General features: G+C 42.8%; 1 protein-coding gene across 3 annotated transcripts in view; it reads right to left on the reverse strand.

Annotated features, from left to right (window-relative positions):
- Nucleotides 1-6,563: 6,563 nt before the first annotated feature.
- Nucleotides 6,564-15,370, reverse strand: part of CCDC150 (coiled-coil domain containing 150) — a 56,737-nt gene continuing 47,930 nt past the window's right edge. For 2 of the 3 annotated variants that reach the window (XM_069974559.1, XM_069974558.1), the window contains 5 exons: nt 10,107-10,175; nt 8,960-9,109; nt 8,456-8,542; nt 8,109-8,189; nt 6,564-6,937 (listed from right to left, as the gene is read on the reverse strand). In XM_069974559.1, coding sequence (XP_069830660.1) covers nt 6,809-6,937; nt 8,109-8,189; nt 8,456-8,542; nt 8,960-9,109; nt 10,107-10,175 — 516 coding nt within the window. In that variant the 3' untranslated portion in view covers nt 6,564-6,808. The remainder of the gene's footprint in view (nt 6,938-8,108; nt 8,190-8,455; nt 8,543-8,959; nt 9,110-10,106; nt 10,176-15,370) is intronic. The other variant, XM_069974560.1, reaches the window with a different exon arrangement.

Raw genomic sequence — 15,370 nt, forward strand, 5'->3', positions numbered from 1 at the left:
TCCTGTCATTTATACTTGTGGGGGTCCCTTTTCCCTGACTGCCGGAGATAAGTTTTACTTTTTATTGCGCTATTTGTGATTGACATAACTTACTGATAAACTCCTTTAAAAAAATATAAAAATTTATTTTTCTTTTTTATTGCGCTGCGTGCAGTAAAGCGAGCACAATACATTTTTTCACTATGATTAAAGTGTTTTTGTGGGTTTTTTTTTTGCATAGTTTTAGTTTTCCTGAAAAACACAACAAAATCTATCGCCACATTCCAAGACCCATGGCATTCTTATTTTTTTTGTGACAGAACTGGTTGTGGACTCTTTTCTTACAGGAAGATGTATAGTTTTTACTGATACCATTATTTACTTATGACCTTTTTTTTTTTTTTTTAAATCTCTTTCATGTTGTTTGTTCCAAGGTGGATTAAAAAAATTAGGCAATTCTGGCAGTTTAAATGTTTTTTTTTTTTTTTTTTACAGTGTTCACTGTGCTGTATAAATAATGGTATAATTTAATAGCTTGGGTCATTACGAACGTATCAATTAGTTTTTTTTATGTTTTATTTAACAATTCATTTTGTATGGGAATTAAAATGTCATTTTACTATTTGAGGCGATTTTTTTTTATATGCTTTGTTTAACACTTTCTTTTTAACTCTAGATCTACTACTGAATATTAAGCAGTGATCTGCTGATCAGAAACACAATACAATGCACTGCTACTGTAGTACAATGTATTGCATTATGCTGACAGCCAATCTACACAGCCATGGGCATGGCAGACCTGGGGGGTCTTTAGAAGGACCCTAGATGCCATGGACACAGATCAGAAGCCAAAGCTCTCATTGCTGGACTCCCAATGGGTAAGTGAACGACGGCTGATGTTACATGCTGCTGTCATGATTTGGAAGTGGCATGTAATGGTTTAAACTACTGACAGCTGATCTTCAGCGATGCAGCGTTAGTGTATTTCGATCGTGCCGTAAAAAGGTGCATGAATTGGAATAAGGCCCATTAGTGACTGTTATTAAAAAAAAGAAATATACATACACACACACACACACATATATATATATATATATATATATATATATATAGGCGGTCACTCAGGGGTTAAATGTTTTTATTGTTATGGCCATTTTGTTTTTTAACAACAAATAGAAGCGCATACTGTGACCTTTGAAGAAATCATTCCACAGGGAGCTACTATGGTCTTATACTGATGCTCTCTATCTACGTATCATCTGTCACTATAAAGGCCCCATTTATACTGACCGATTATCACAACAAAAATTCCTAAAAATACTCATTTGTGCAATAATCAGCCCGTGTAAAAGTGTCGGCAATCAGCCAATGTGTGGGAAAACTAAAAATCTATCACTACTGGCCTCACATCTTCCTATGTAAACAAGAGATGTGCTGCTGATAATATATTTAAATGGCCACACAAACCATGCATTGATGGTTTGTGATTACTCGAGCGCCGATGTGTGACATGACATATCATAAAAATGTGATTTAAAGATGAAGTCCGGCCTCAGCCGACTTCTCTCGGGGCAGCAGGAGTGATATTAACAATGTACTATTGCTTACTAGTGATGAGCGAATAGTGAGATATTCGAATATTCGTACGAATATCCCGCCAATATTCGATTGAATATTCAATCCCATTAAAGTCTATGGGAACAAGTATTCGATTAGGGAAAAACATCTATTTGACCATTTGGAGGGTAAAACCGGAAGCTGGGGGATTTGAACGCATATCGAATATTTATCGAATATTCGCGGGATATTCGTACGAATATCGAATATCTCACTATTCGATCGAACAGTATTCGCTCATCACTATTGCTTACCTCTCCCCGCGCCTGCAATGTTCTCCCGCGCCAGATATTCTGAAGAGTTGTGATTACAAATCACGGTTGGAACGCTGCTCCACTCACTGATTGGCTGAGCAGCCAGTACATCAGCTGGGTCGTGATGTGTGCAGCGCTGAAGATCCCGGAGCGGCGATCTGGGGCTGAAGAGGCATGGGGAGAGGTGAGTTTGTTACTTTCCCTTATGCCCCTGCCTTTAAAAAAAAAACAAACAAAAAAAACAAACAGAGACCGGACCTCTTCTTTAAAGAGGATATATACCACCAGGTACATCCTTTTTAAGCTGAACCCACGGTGCTTGAGCACCAGCCACTTCCAGGGCATAGAACGGCGCCGTGCACCGGAACCGGCCCGTGGTCCGAAAAACGAACCGCGGCACCGGCTTCCCCGTGACGGCGCCGTTCGATCAGTGGGTTCAGCTTGGGTGGGTTAACACACAATGGATCCACAGCAGAGTTCACACTGTGAATTCACATGAGACTATATACTCCATTGTCTTCCTGCTGTGAGTATGTAAAAGTCAGCCCCCTTAACCCCCTGTGGCCCGTTACATACATTACCAGGTCCAAGCTCCGGAGCTCCCAGCACTCAGCCAATCAGTGCATTGATTAGCAGATCGGGATGTCCCGACGCCGGAAACCCCAAAAACAAGCCGGAGCACAGACCCAGTAATGTATGCACTGGGCCGCAGGGGGTTAAGGGGGCCGACTTTTACATACTCGCAGCAAAATGACAATCCCGCTGCCAGCATGGAATCTCACTGAAAATGACAGGTAAGGATCCGCAGCAGATTTCGCAGCGTGAAATCCGCTGCGGATCCGTTGTGTGTGAACCCCCCCCCCCCCCTAAACAATAGGTCGTTTTCTGATGACACATTCCCTTTAAACATATTACGCTTATCCACAAAGCGCTACATTTCTGCACCTCCAGTTTTTTTTAATCAAGGTGTTGAATGGGTTAACTATCTGTGGTTCCCCCTTTGTGGGGCATTAACACAGGCCTTATCACTGTGACCACAAGGCAACATCTGTCTGGACGTGGAGAATTGTATTTGTTTCTTTGCTCCAAATAAATATTTGCACCAAAATAAACAATGAGTCGGGTCAGATTCAGGCGATTGCAATACCAGAACCTCTAATCCGACAAAAACTAAATAAACTTATCAGGGTGAGCAACATTTACAATCGCCATATGTACGCTTCCTGCTCGGCACTGTTCATTTAGTTTCCAAGCAGCTTGATACATTGTACCAATTAAATTCAACAAATCTGATGAGCGTGTACACACAGCTAATTATACATGCACGGGGGTGAACTTGGCAGCCTCTTCCTTATTACTTTTAGAGAACAGTGAATTCCTTGTTAGCTTAGTGCTGGATACACTGACAGAAGTTTTCTGCAACGTGATGCTTTATTCTTCTCACACTTTGCATCTATTAATGAGTGGGACCATAAGGACCACTTGGCAATAAGTGGGGTTTTATCCAGAGTAATAAAGCAGTGCCATCTAGTGTCATACATACACCAATGAGCTATATAATTAGAGGGGTTAGACAAATCTAACCTGCTGTTATATCCCTAGGAAAAAGTCTCTTACCTTCATCCTCGGCCCCGTTACGGTGCAGTTAGTCTTTTGCTCCACTGTCTAGTGGGACTGTTAGGAGTACTGGGGAACCATTAGGAGGGCTGGAACGGCACTATGGGGCTGGGCAGTCTCACCAGTCTGTGGAACAAAAGACTAACTGAACCAGAATGTTGCTGAGGAGGAAGGTAAGAGACATACCTTCCTCTTTGGTGTCTCCTGTGCAATAGGGACACATCAGAAGGTTAGATTCGGCTAACCTGCTGATAGTTCCCCTTTAAGAGGGTATTCCAACCTCCCAAAGGTATCCCCCTATGCAAGGACAATGGATAACTAGCTAATTGGTGGTGGTCTTAGTGGTCAGACCCCACCACCACCACCAATCACAGGAACGCAAGGAAATTACCATGCTCCTTTGGTGGCAGCAATTTCCCTGCATTCTCGTGATCAGCTTGTTATAATCCTGTGGCTAGGAGATAACTTTGGGAGATAGGAATAACCCTTTAAAATTGACAGATGAACTGATGCTGCGTTTATACGGTACGTATATCGTTCAAATTTTCACAATAACGATGGCATTTGAGCGATAATCGGCTCGTGTAAACAGTCTTTCAAAGATTCACCCTATGTGTGAGATAGGCTTAAAGCGTAACTATAATTTCAGTAGCCAAAAAATGAAATTCCTCAAATAAAAAGCCCATGTGTTACCCTTTAAAAAGAGCCCTAAACTGTGTTGATAGCGTGTACGCTCGCTGAGATATCCCCAGTTGTTTGGCTCAGAAGAATAAATGAATTTTTCTCCTGGCTGAGAGAAAGTGGGCGTGGCCTATCCCTCATCTCCCTGGCTGCGTCCCTCTATCCACTGAGCAGCACCTTAGCAGATGTAACACACATAGCAGGATTAGATACAGCCCCAGCATACAGTATCACAGTGTAAGATTAGATACAAAGCCCCAGCAGATGGTATCACACAGTGGGATTAGATACAGTCATCTGCTCTCATTACACTGTAGGATAATGTCAGCCATGGAGGTGGGGGCACCTGGTGCAGACATCTGATAGTGAATGTTATATGTACTATGGAAGGACTACAGCTGTGTTGTGCTGGGACTTGTAATCTTCCCCTCAGTGACTCACCCACTCTCCCTCATGCAGTACATTGGAGTCATGGTGGCATGTCCTCCCTGGGTGAAGCTCTGGGTATTTGTCCCTCCATCCAGCTCTTCCCCTTCGCTGCTCCTCACACACAACACCCTCAGCTCTGCTAAGCCACCTCTGTGAGGGGAGGGGGAGAAGGTGCTGCTAGGAGGGGGGGGGGGAGAAGGTTTTGTTTCTGTTTCTCTCTGTGTCAGGGCTGTTATCTGATGCTGCTGGCTGCATTCCCACGTTCCGAGATCCTGATGGATCACAGACGTGGAATGCATGTACTGGAGCCCCCCCGCGCCCGGACAGCATCTGTAATTAGATGCTGGGAGCGGGGGAGACTGTATTCATAAGCGTCGTGCTGTAGTAACAGCACCGCGTGGCTGATTCATTACAGCGTGGCGCTTATGAATACAGTCTCCCAGTACATGCATTCCACGTCCGTGATCCGTCAGGATCTCGGAATGTGGGAATGCAGCCTTAGTACGGATCTGCAGGGAAGGGGCGTGTCCAGCAGGAATGCAGAAATAAGTCAGAGGCTAACACAGCTTAATGGGGACTTTATGCTTCATGTATTTAAAAAAACTGTTCATTTTAGGTTATTAATGTATATTGCAAAAATTCTTACCATGTCCTAAGCTAACTAAAACTGAATGGTCAAAATATTTTATAGTTACGCTTTAAGCAATCTTAAAAATGATCGCAATAACAATTATTCTTACAAATTTTCTGACGATTTATTCGTCCAAACACTGATCGTTATAAAAACCAATCGTTAAACGATGGACTGGGCGAATTATCGCTTTGTGTAAATGCAGCATAAATAATGTTTGTTAACTTGGCATCTCTCAAGAGTGGAGTTTTAACCCTTTAAGGATGGAGCCCAAAATGGCCTTGCAGACCGCGCCAATTTTCAGTTTTTTAATTTTCGTTTTTTCCTCCTCGCCTTCTAAGAGCCATGACTCTTATTTTTCTATCTACATGGCCATGTGAGGGCTTGTTTTTTTTTTTCCAGGAATAGTTGTACTTTGTAATGGCACCTTTCAATCTACCATAACATTTATGATGGAACTCCAAAATATTCTTTATGGGGTGAAATTGGCAAAATACAAACAAACACAATTCTGCAAAATTCTTGTGGGCTTCCATGTTTATGTAATGCACTGTACAGGAAAACTGACCTGATATTGTTATTCTATAGGTCGGTCTGAATACAGCAACATGCAGTTTATTTAGCTTTTCTACTGTTTTCCTATTTTTATTAACAGTAAAACTTTTTTTTTTTGCGCAAACTGGTGTGATTACAATGGCCCCTATTGTTTCATGTACGGGACGTCAATTTTTGCGCCATGATCTCTAGTTTTTATTAACAACATGGGGGAGATTTATCAAACATGGTGTAAAGTAGACCTGGCTCAGTTGCCCCTAGCAACCAATCAGATTCCACCTTTCATTTTTCTAAAAGTATGTTAGGAATGAAAAGTGGAATCTGATTGGTTGCTAGGGGCAACTGAGCCCGTTTCACTTAACACCACGTTTGAGAAATCTCCCCCCATATTTGTGTAGATGAGACGAAAAGATCAATTTTTATTAATTCTTTAAAAAATAAAATGCCGTTCACAGTTTTATTTTAATACATCGGGCGATTAAGCATGCTATGGTATATTATATGTTTGTTGATTTTTTTTATGCGTTTTATTTATAAAATGGGAAAGGGGGTGATTTAATTTTTTATTTGGGGGGAGGGGCTATGGTGTGTTTTTAAAAACATTTTACATTATTTAATTTAACACTTTATGTCCCCTTTTATGTCAAAGTTGACAGCTGACCCTGGTGGTGTAGTGGGGGGATTGCGTGGGCCTGAACGTTTGGCATCTGATTAGCTGCTGAACTTGGATAAAGCTCAAGGTTGTCTGGAAAACATGGATACAGCCAATGACTATATCCATGATTTCCACATAGCCTTAGGGCTTTATCCAACTTCAGCAGCCACCGCTAATCAAATGCCAATCATTCGGGTTCGGATGGATTCGAACCCGAACCCGGTTCAGTAGTTAAATAAAATAGGAATAGGTAAAAAATAAATAAATAAATAAATGGGTGATTTTGAAAGAAAGTACATTTATAAATTTATAGTAATAAAATATAACTCTGTTCAGACATAAGTGAGATGAGCGAGAACTTCTAGCAGCATTGATCGTAGGGACGTTGCTTCATAACTTCAGGTGGTTTTTATCTTGAACCAGCACGTTTCTAGAAATCAGCTGGAGCTTTTGTTTGGTCTCCCAGTGTTCCAAAGTAGAGGTCGGAAAGTATGGTGAAATCTTCAAATTGTTACAATCCTATAGGAGGGAGAGAAAGTACTGTGAGGAAAGTATCACATCAGTAAAGATGAACATTTGACAACTACTGTGCATCCAGGTGATGTGGACTGTGCTGGGTGACAATTCTACTGAGCTGAAAATGAGGCATCAATCAGAGGACTATATGTTATTGTCTGTATCACAGATCAAGTCCTGGTCAGATCACAGATGTAATGATCAATAACATCATCAATCTACTGATCAGACCATAAGACATGCGATACAGCCAGGATCTTGTGGCTGCAATATGGTCCTCTGAATAAAGCCTATAAGTATGTTCACACTATGGAATAGACAAGGAATTTCAAGCGGAATCCGCAACATGGATTCCACTCGAAATTCCTCGCCTATTCAGTCGTGTGAACATACCCTGACACAGTGAGATACTTCCTATTGTCAGGGTCTGTAAAACATGTTAGCCCATGATAAATATTATAACTATGTATCTTCTTCTTTTTACTAAAGGGGTACTCCAGCAAAAAGCTTTTTCCCAGTAATTGAAACACATTAGAAAGTTATATAACTTTGTAATATGCTTCAATCACCTATCAACCCCCCTCCAGGAAGTGAAGTAAAATCATTCTTACCTAAGGACTGTTGACCCCAGGCTGTTCTGTGGAAGCCAGTTTGTGACAATGACATCAGCTTCCTGCTTTAGGTTTTCCCATGATGCACTGTGTCTCCTGTGATGTCTAACTGACTCTGTAAAACTGTTAGATTGCTTACAGCTTGCTCAGCCAATCAGAGCTCAGCAACCTGAGTCATCTGACAAAGGGAGGCTGGCCTAACAGGGCTTAGACCCGCCTACCTCTTGATGATGTCACTGTCACAAAATGGTTGCCACAGAGCAGCCTGGGGTCAACAGTCATTAGGTAAGAGTTTACTTCACTTGCTGGTGGGGGATTGAGGGGGAAAAAGATAGGTAAGAGGGGCAGATAGGTGATTGAAGCATATTACAAAGTTTTATAACTTTGTAATGTGTTTCAATTACTGGGAAGAAGCTTTTCGCTGGAGTACCCCTTTAAGCACACAAATAAAAACCAGTAGGTCTCAGTGTTGGAAGCAGCATGTGTACATATTTAGTCATAGAAGACTGCAGACTACATACAGTAATAGGTTTGTGTATACTATTGTTTTATAAGCGTCTTACCTCTTTCATGCTCTTTTGTCTTTCTGTCTCTTTAACATTGGACTGCAACCAACTAAGGGCTTCCTGAATGGTAACTGTGATCTGTTGGTGAATAAAGGCAAATAGTCTTGGGTCATGTGCACACGCAGAATTTGGCGATTCTTTTGGGGAGTATTTTTAATAAAACAAGGAAGTAAGCAAAAGAGATGAGAAAACCTGAAGCAGGAAGAAATGTTGGTGGTAAAAGTAACAAACCATGGCAAGCATTTGTGATAGGATTTGTCTAATTTCATTATTTCCTATGCAAATTAGACATAAGCAAACCACATGCAAGATATAGTTCAGTTTTTGATCAAGGCGGCCCTTACTTGTTCAGACTGTTCCCTGGTATCTATGAAAGGGATATCCGTGCCTAATGTCTCCTGCTGCAGCTTCTGGACTCTACATTCTAGTTCCTTATGAGAAAAAAAAAAACTATAAGGTAGATGTTTGGCTGGGTTCACACTACGTTTTTACAATCCGTTTTTTGCAACAAACAGATGAAAAATACAGATGCATTTGTGTGCATCCATTTTGATCCGTTTTTGCATTGACTTCATTATTAAAAAAAAAAAAAAAAAAGGATCAAAACAGGACTGTTTTTTTAACGTACACAAAAACCATAATTGACCTCAAAAAGTATCCGTGTTGATCTTATAATGAAAGTCAATAGAAAAACAGATCAACAGATCAAAACTGATGCACACAAATGCATCAGTTTTTTTTCCATCAGTTTTTTTCAAAAAGATGTAAGAAGTGGGTCTTTATTCTGCATGCTCCTTACAGCCAATTATCTGTAAGTATCTGCATGTTTCTAACACATTCCTTTTTACCTTACACCTTTGCTCCAGCTTCTGCCTGGATGTCGCCTCTTCCCCCAACTGTCTCTGTAGATTGGATTCTTTTTCATCCTGTGATGTGGCGGCAGCAATCTGTCTGCGCATGCTTTCCACTTCATTCACAAACTCTTGAATGCGTTTACTCTAAAGAAGAATCAGTAACTTAGGGTACTATTACACGGAACGATAATCGGCCAAATCGGATTATCGCTCCGTATAATAAATACAATGATTAGCCGATGACAACAATCATCGGCTGATCGTTGATATAGGTTAGAACCTATATTTGTCTGGCCACGCACCGCTACGTGTAATGGCGACTGATGATATACTTTACCTATCCACGCTCCAGGGCTGCTCCTGCGGTCAGCTTCTCCCCGGGTCCCGGACGCTCTAGCTTCAGAGCGGCCTGTCAGCTGACAGGCCGCTCAGACAATCACATGCCGCGGTGGTCCCGACCTGCGATTGGCTGAGCGGCCTGTCAGCTGAGAGGCCGCTCAGAAGCTACAGCACGCGGGACCCGGGGAGAAGTGGACCGCCGGAGCAGCGGACCGCAGGAGCAGCACTGGAGGGTGGTAGGTAAAGTATATGATTTAAGCAAGGGCTGCAAAGACACTGGTAACAATGTCCTTGCAGCCCTTGTTAAACGATTATCGGGCCGTCTAATAGGCACAGTAAACAAGCGGTGATCTAGTAGATCGGCACTCATTTACAGGTATTATCAGGCCCCCATCAGCCCGTGTAATACCACCCTTACTCTTGGTCCATCTAAATAGTAAGGCTGGGTTCACACTGCGTTTTTTGCAGTCTCTATTTTCGTTTTGATCTGTTTTTTTTCATTGTCGTATTATATAAAAAAAAACAAAAAACACAATTAAACGGTTCAAAGCACTTTTTTTTTTACGTACACAAAAACGTGGTCAACCACGTTTTTGTGTACTTTAAAAAAATAGTTACATTTTGATGCTTTTTTTTTTTTTACAATGGAAGTCAATGGAAAAACGAATGCACACAAATACATCTGTTTTTTCGTCTGTTTTTCATCTGTTGTTTTACGATAAACGGACTGCAAAAAACAGTGTGGACCCATCTGGACAAAATGTCTGTTCTATCTTTTATAAACCATTGTAACGCTGCTCACCTGTTCATTATTTTTCTTCTCATAAGATTCCTTCATGTTCTTCATATGTGTCAGCTCAGCTTCTAGTTCCTAAATTACAATAAAAAAAGAGAAAAGCCTGAGAAAGTACGCACATCCAGTAGCTAAAAAAAAATTTAATTGAGAAAACGCAGACTAAGAAAATTCTGTATACATAAACAAAAAACAGGAGGGGGGAGAAGGTCCCCCCCCCCCCCTCACAGTCACACATACAATGTAATGCATTAAAAAGCTTCCCTCCACATGTACAATCAATGGTGTTACATAAAGCTGGCAAGGTCCTGCACAATGTAATGTACTGAATAACCACATACACAAATGAGTAGAGTGTAACAATGCAAGTAATAACAATAAAGTAGCTCAATCTGGTGTAAACTTAAACCTACATAATATAATGGAGACAACTAATGAGAAATTAGTTAAAAGGAGAAGTATGGTGAAAAATGTTATTAAAGTATTATATTGCCCCCCAAAAGTTATACAAATCACCAATATACTTATTACGGGAAATGCTTATAAAGTGCTTTTTTCCTTTTTTACTACTGCATTAAGGATTCACTTCCTGGATAAAATGGTGATGTCACTTCCTGGATAGCATGGTGATGTCACTTCCTGGATAGCATGGTGATGTCACTTCCTGGATAGCATGGTGATGTCACTTCCTGGATAGCATGGTGATGTCACTTCCTGGATAGCATGGTGATGTCACTTCCTGGATAGCATGGTGATGTCACTTCCTGGATAGCATGGTGATGTCACTTCCTGGATAGCATGGTGATGTCACTTCCTGGATAGCATGGTGATGTCACTTCCTGGATAGCATGGTGATGTCACAACCTGGATAGCATGGTGATGTCACTTCCTGGATAAACATGGTGATGTCACTTCCTGGATAACATGGTGATGTCACTTCCTGGATAACATGGTGATGTCACTTCCTGGATAAACATGGTGATGTCACTTCCTGGATAACATGGTGATGTCACTTCCTGGATAACATGGTGATGTCACTTCCTGGATAAACATGGTGGTGTCACTTCCTGGATAGCATGGTGATGTCACTTACTGGATAGCATGGTGATGTCACTTCCTGGATAACATGGTGATGTCACAACCTGGATAACATAGTGATGTCACAACCTGGATAACACGGTGATGTCACAACCCGACTCCCTGAGCTATGCGGGCTGTGGCTGCTGGAGAGGATGATGGCAGAGGGATGCTCAGTGTCCCTCCAGTGCCCTGTGTCCCTCAGTGTCCCCCTGCCATCATCCTCTCCAGCAGCCACAGCTTCGGGAGTCGGGTCGTGACATCACCATGTTATCCTTTTTTAGCATAGACAAAAATATGGTTGACCATGTTTATGTGTATGCTAAAAAAAATAAATAAAATCCCCTTTTTTTTTTATCAAAGTCAAAAACTGGGGGGCGTGGCCTGGACAGCAAGGAGAGCAGACGCATGTAGGAGCTGCTCCGTGAGGATCCCGCTGTCTACATCCTCCTACAATTATCCTGAGCACGCTTTACACCGCAAAACTTGGGTGGCAGACCGGTGGCATCACTTACCCCCGACATGAGTCCCACCAGAGCGCGGCAAGCAGCGGCGGAGCGGCTGGCGGAGTTTGCCCGCCATGAGGTCCAAGATGGCGCCGGCCCCTCTCAGTCACAGCGCTCGGAGCGCGGCGCACCGGACCCCTTCGTCTCTGACGGGGAAGATCAGCCGGAACCTACACTGAAGGAGGTATCGGCGCAGCTTGCCTCAGTACTGGAGGCTATTGCAGCCAGCACTACTTCCCTCACAGGGAAGATAGAAGAGGTAAAAATAGATGTGGGGCTTCTGAGGCAGGACATGCAGGCACTCAGGGAGAGAGTCAGACATGTGGAGGATCGGGTGTCCGGGTTAGAGGACAGGATGGAACCGATCCCTGCAGCAGTAGCGGCCCTGGAACACCAAGCAGAGGGTTGGCGCCAGAAAGCTGACGACCTTGAGAACCGGCTAAGGCGCAATAACCTGCGGATTATAGGCCTGCCAGAGAGGGCTGAAGGGCAAGATCCGATCGCCTTTACCACACAGTGGCTGACATCATTATTGCCTGAGGTGACTTTCTCATCTGCGTTCGCCATTGAACGGGCGCACAGGGTGCCTGCTAGGCCTCCGCAGCCTGGAGCGCCTCCTAGACCTTTCTTGGCCCGTCTCCTAAATAGCACAGACCGAGATTTGGTACTACGCCATGCCAGGCGGTTGGCAGAAATTACATATAATGGTGCTCATGTTTCCATCTTCCCTGACTTCTCAGCGGAGCTACAGAAAAAACGGGCAACGTATACGGTGGTGAAACGTAAACTTCGTGAGAAGAATATTCCCTACTCTATGGCATATCCTGCTCGCTTAAGGGTGGTAGATGGTGAGAGAGCGGTATTCTTTGGGACTCCACAAGAGGCGGAGGAATGGTTATACCGCCAGAATAGACGCTCACCTAACCGTCCCTGAGAACATGGACGTTCCTGTAGATGAATATCGGCTGATATCTGGTTGTACACATGTTATGCTACTTAATATGGTGGATTGTTCAAGTTTCCTTACAAGTAGCTGCCCACGGACACGCTGACGACATGGTCTGTTCTAAGAAGAATTGTGATGGGCTTCTGTTTATTTCGCATTTATGGGAAAATGACTGATTGACTCCTAATTCCTTAACCGTATACCTCTAATGTCGCCCCTATGGGCGATGGGATTACTATACTGCATATTGCCAATGTGCTGATGGCCTTAAAGGCTTATAGTGGGATCTTAGCTCACCTACCCTACTCTAAAGGTGGTAGTTGTCACGGTTTCCCTTCTGTCTCTTGTGAGTGTGGACCCCTGTTTGTTCAACCTGAGTGTGGCTGTCTGGTTGTGTACCCACAGTATTTGTAACCTACCGCTAGAGGGCAGCATTGCTCCATATCACATACCCTATGCTATATGCTGGTTATTATTCTCATGTAATGGTACATTCCTCTACCTCTTTGATTCAGTATGTGCCTATTTAGTTGTTATAACTACTTTCACTGTACACCTCTAGTGCTGCATCCCTGAGTGCTGAGACTCCTATACAGCATATTACCACTGTGATGCTGGCGTTGAAGGTTTATAGTGGAATCTCAGCCATCATACAATGCCCTATAAGTGGTCTTAATCACAGCCTCCCCTTCTATCTATGGTATGTGTCGGTCCCAGTTTGTTCATCCTGAAGTGTGGATGTCTTTTTATACACCAGCACTACTTGTGACCCACTCTTAGAGGGCAGTATTGCTCTATCTTGTACGTTCTCTGTTGTATGCGGGTTATTATTCTCATGTCATAGTTCATCCCTTTACCATTTTGATTCAGTATATGCTTATTTAGTTGTTATAACTACTTTGCTCGGGTTCCTTTTGTGTTACTTTCCTAGGCGACGGGATTCATATACAACATAGTACTACTGTAATGATGGCCGTAAAGGTTGATAGGGGGATCTCAGCTACTTTATAATGATCTGGAGGTGGTTTCTGTTACATCTCTCTCTTCTGTTTCTTATGCGTGTTATGCCATGTTTGTTCCCCCTAAGTGTAACTGTCTCGTTATGTACTAACAACACCTGTACATCTCCACTAGAGGGCAGCATTGTTCTATATTTCATGTTCTTTGCTATGTGTTCATTATTATTATTGTTAGTTGACAGTGCATCCCTCTACCACTATGATTCGGTATACACTTACTTAGTTGTTATAACTGGGGCTCGGGTCCTATGCAGGTCCTCCTGCTCTGCATACGTAGAAGTAGGCAGACATATGTTCTTTTGGCTACTGCTACGGTCCCCATCCGGGGGGAGGTTTTGCTTTTCTTTTCATCATATACCCTTTCTTAGTGTAAAGCGTGACTACGTGTATTCTAATATGCAGCGGGGTTCTTCCCCCGTATGACACTTGTCACGAACTTTAGTGCAACGGAGACGTTTTATTCTCTGTTTATTCCACAGTTGGTTTGGTTTCAATTTGTTTTGTCACCACGGTTTGGTGATATGATCATTAAGCACTGGGCTAGTACAGTTCTCTGTTTGTTTATTATATTACACATGTCGCATCTCATTACACAATGTACCTACTATGTGAGCTGTTTCCTTATGGGGGACACCTTTGCTATGCATTATTTATCTCAAGGTAAGATATGGCGTCTATTACTGTAATGTCGTGGAATGTCAGAGGTTTGGGCACGCCAAGGAAACGTGTTATGGTGTTTTCACATATTAGACGCTTTAACCCCCATATTTTGTGCTTACAGGAGACACACCTCACGCCTGACACATCTCATAGATTGAGGAGACAGTGGGTCCAGTGGTCTGAACATGCCTGTCATACTTCCTTCTCCAGAGGGGTATCGTTACTAGTCAATAAATCTCTCAAATGGGATCCTATTAATGTCCGGAGGGATAAAGAAGGGAGGTTTATATTTGTTTTTGCTTACATTGATAGTAACCCCTATGTAATTTTGGGTATCTACAACCCCCCACACGCCTCCTTACAGGTATTGCATCAAGCTGCGGTGTTTGCGGCTACATACCCGCAGGCGAGAGTGCTATGTATAGGGGACCTTAACATGATGATTAACCCTCTCATAGATAAACACTGTGGGGGACAATCAACAAGCTCACAATCTGGTTCACAATTGGGATCCTTGTTAGCTGAACTTGGGTGGGTAGATATTTATAGGCATTATCATCCCAATGGGAGGGACTATTCGTGTCATGCAGCTGGTAGACACTCCTTATCTAGGATAGACCATGCATTGGGTACCCCTTCTACGGCATCTGCCGTTTCTAGAGTATTCTATTCACAGAGGGGGATCTCAGATCATTCGGCAATGCTGTTGCATGTTCGGACCGCTGGAGCCTATAAGGCCAGAAACCATAGGATACACCCCTTTTGGCTCTCTCTGATAGGTTCTCATGACAGAATCCCTGACCAGCTAGCTCAGTTTGTTCTTTCTAACGATGCTCATGAAAATAAGAATGTACTATGGGAAACGTTTAAGGCTTACTTGCGTGGTTGTGTGCAGTCCACGATTTCATATCTGAAGCGGGAGTCCGCCCGGGAGGAGATGGAACTAGCAGCACAATGTACACATTTAGAGCAGCAATTTATACGGGATCCTAGCGACTCACATAAGCAGGATTGGTTGGTGGCAGGTCGCAAATATCTACTTCACATTAAAGAAAAAGCGAGCAG

Source organism: Dendropsophus ebraccatus, chromosome 6, assembly GCF_027789765.1.
Source record: "Dendropsophus ebraccatus isolate aDenEbr1 chromosome 6, aDenEbr1.pat, whole genome shotgun sequence".
Classification (NCBI taxonomy): domain Eukaryota; kingdom Metazoa; phylum Chordata; class Amphibia; order Anura; family Hylidae; genus Dendropsophus; species Dendropsophus ebraccatus.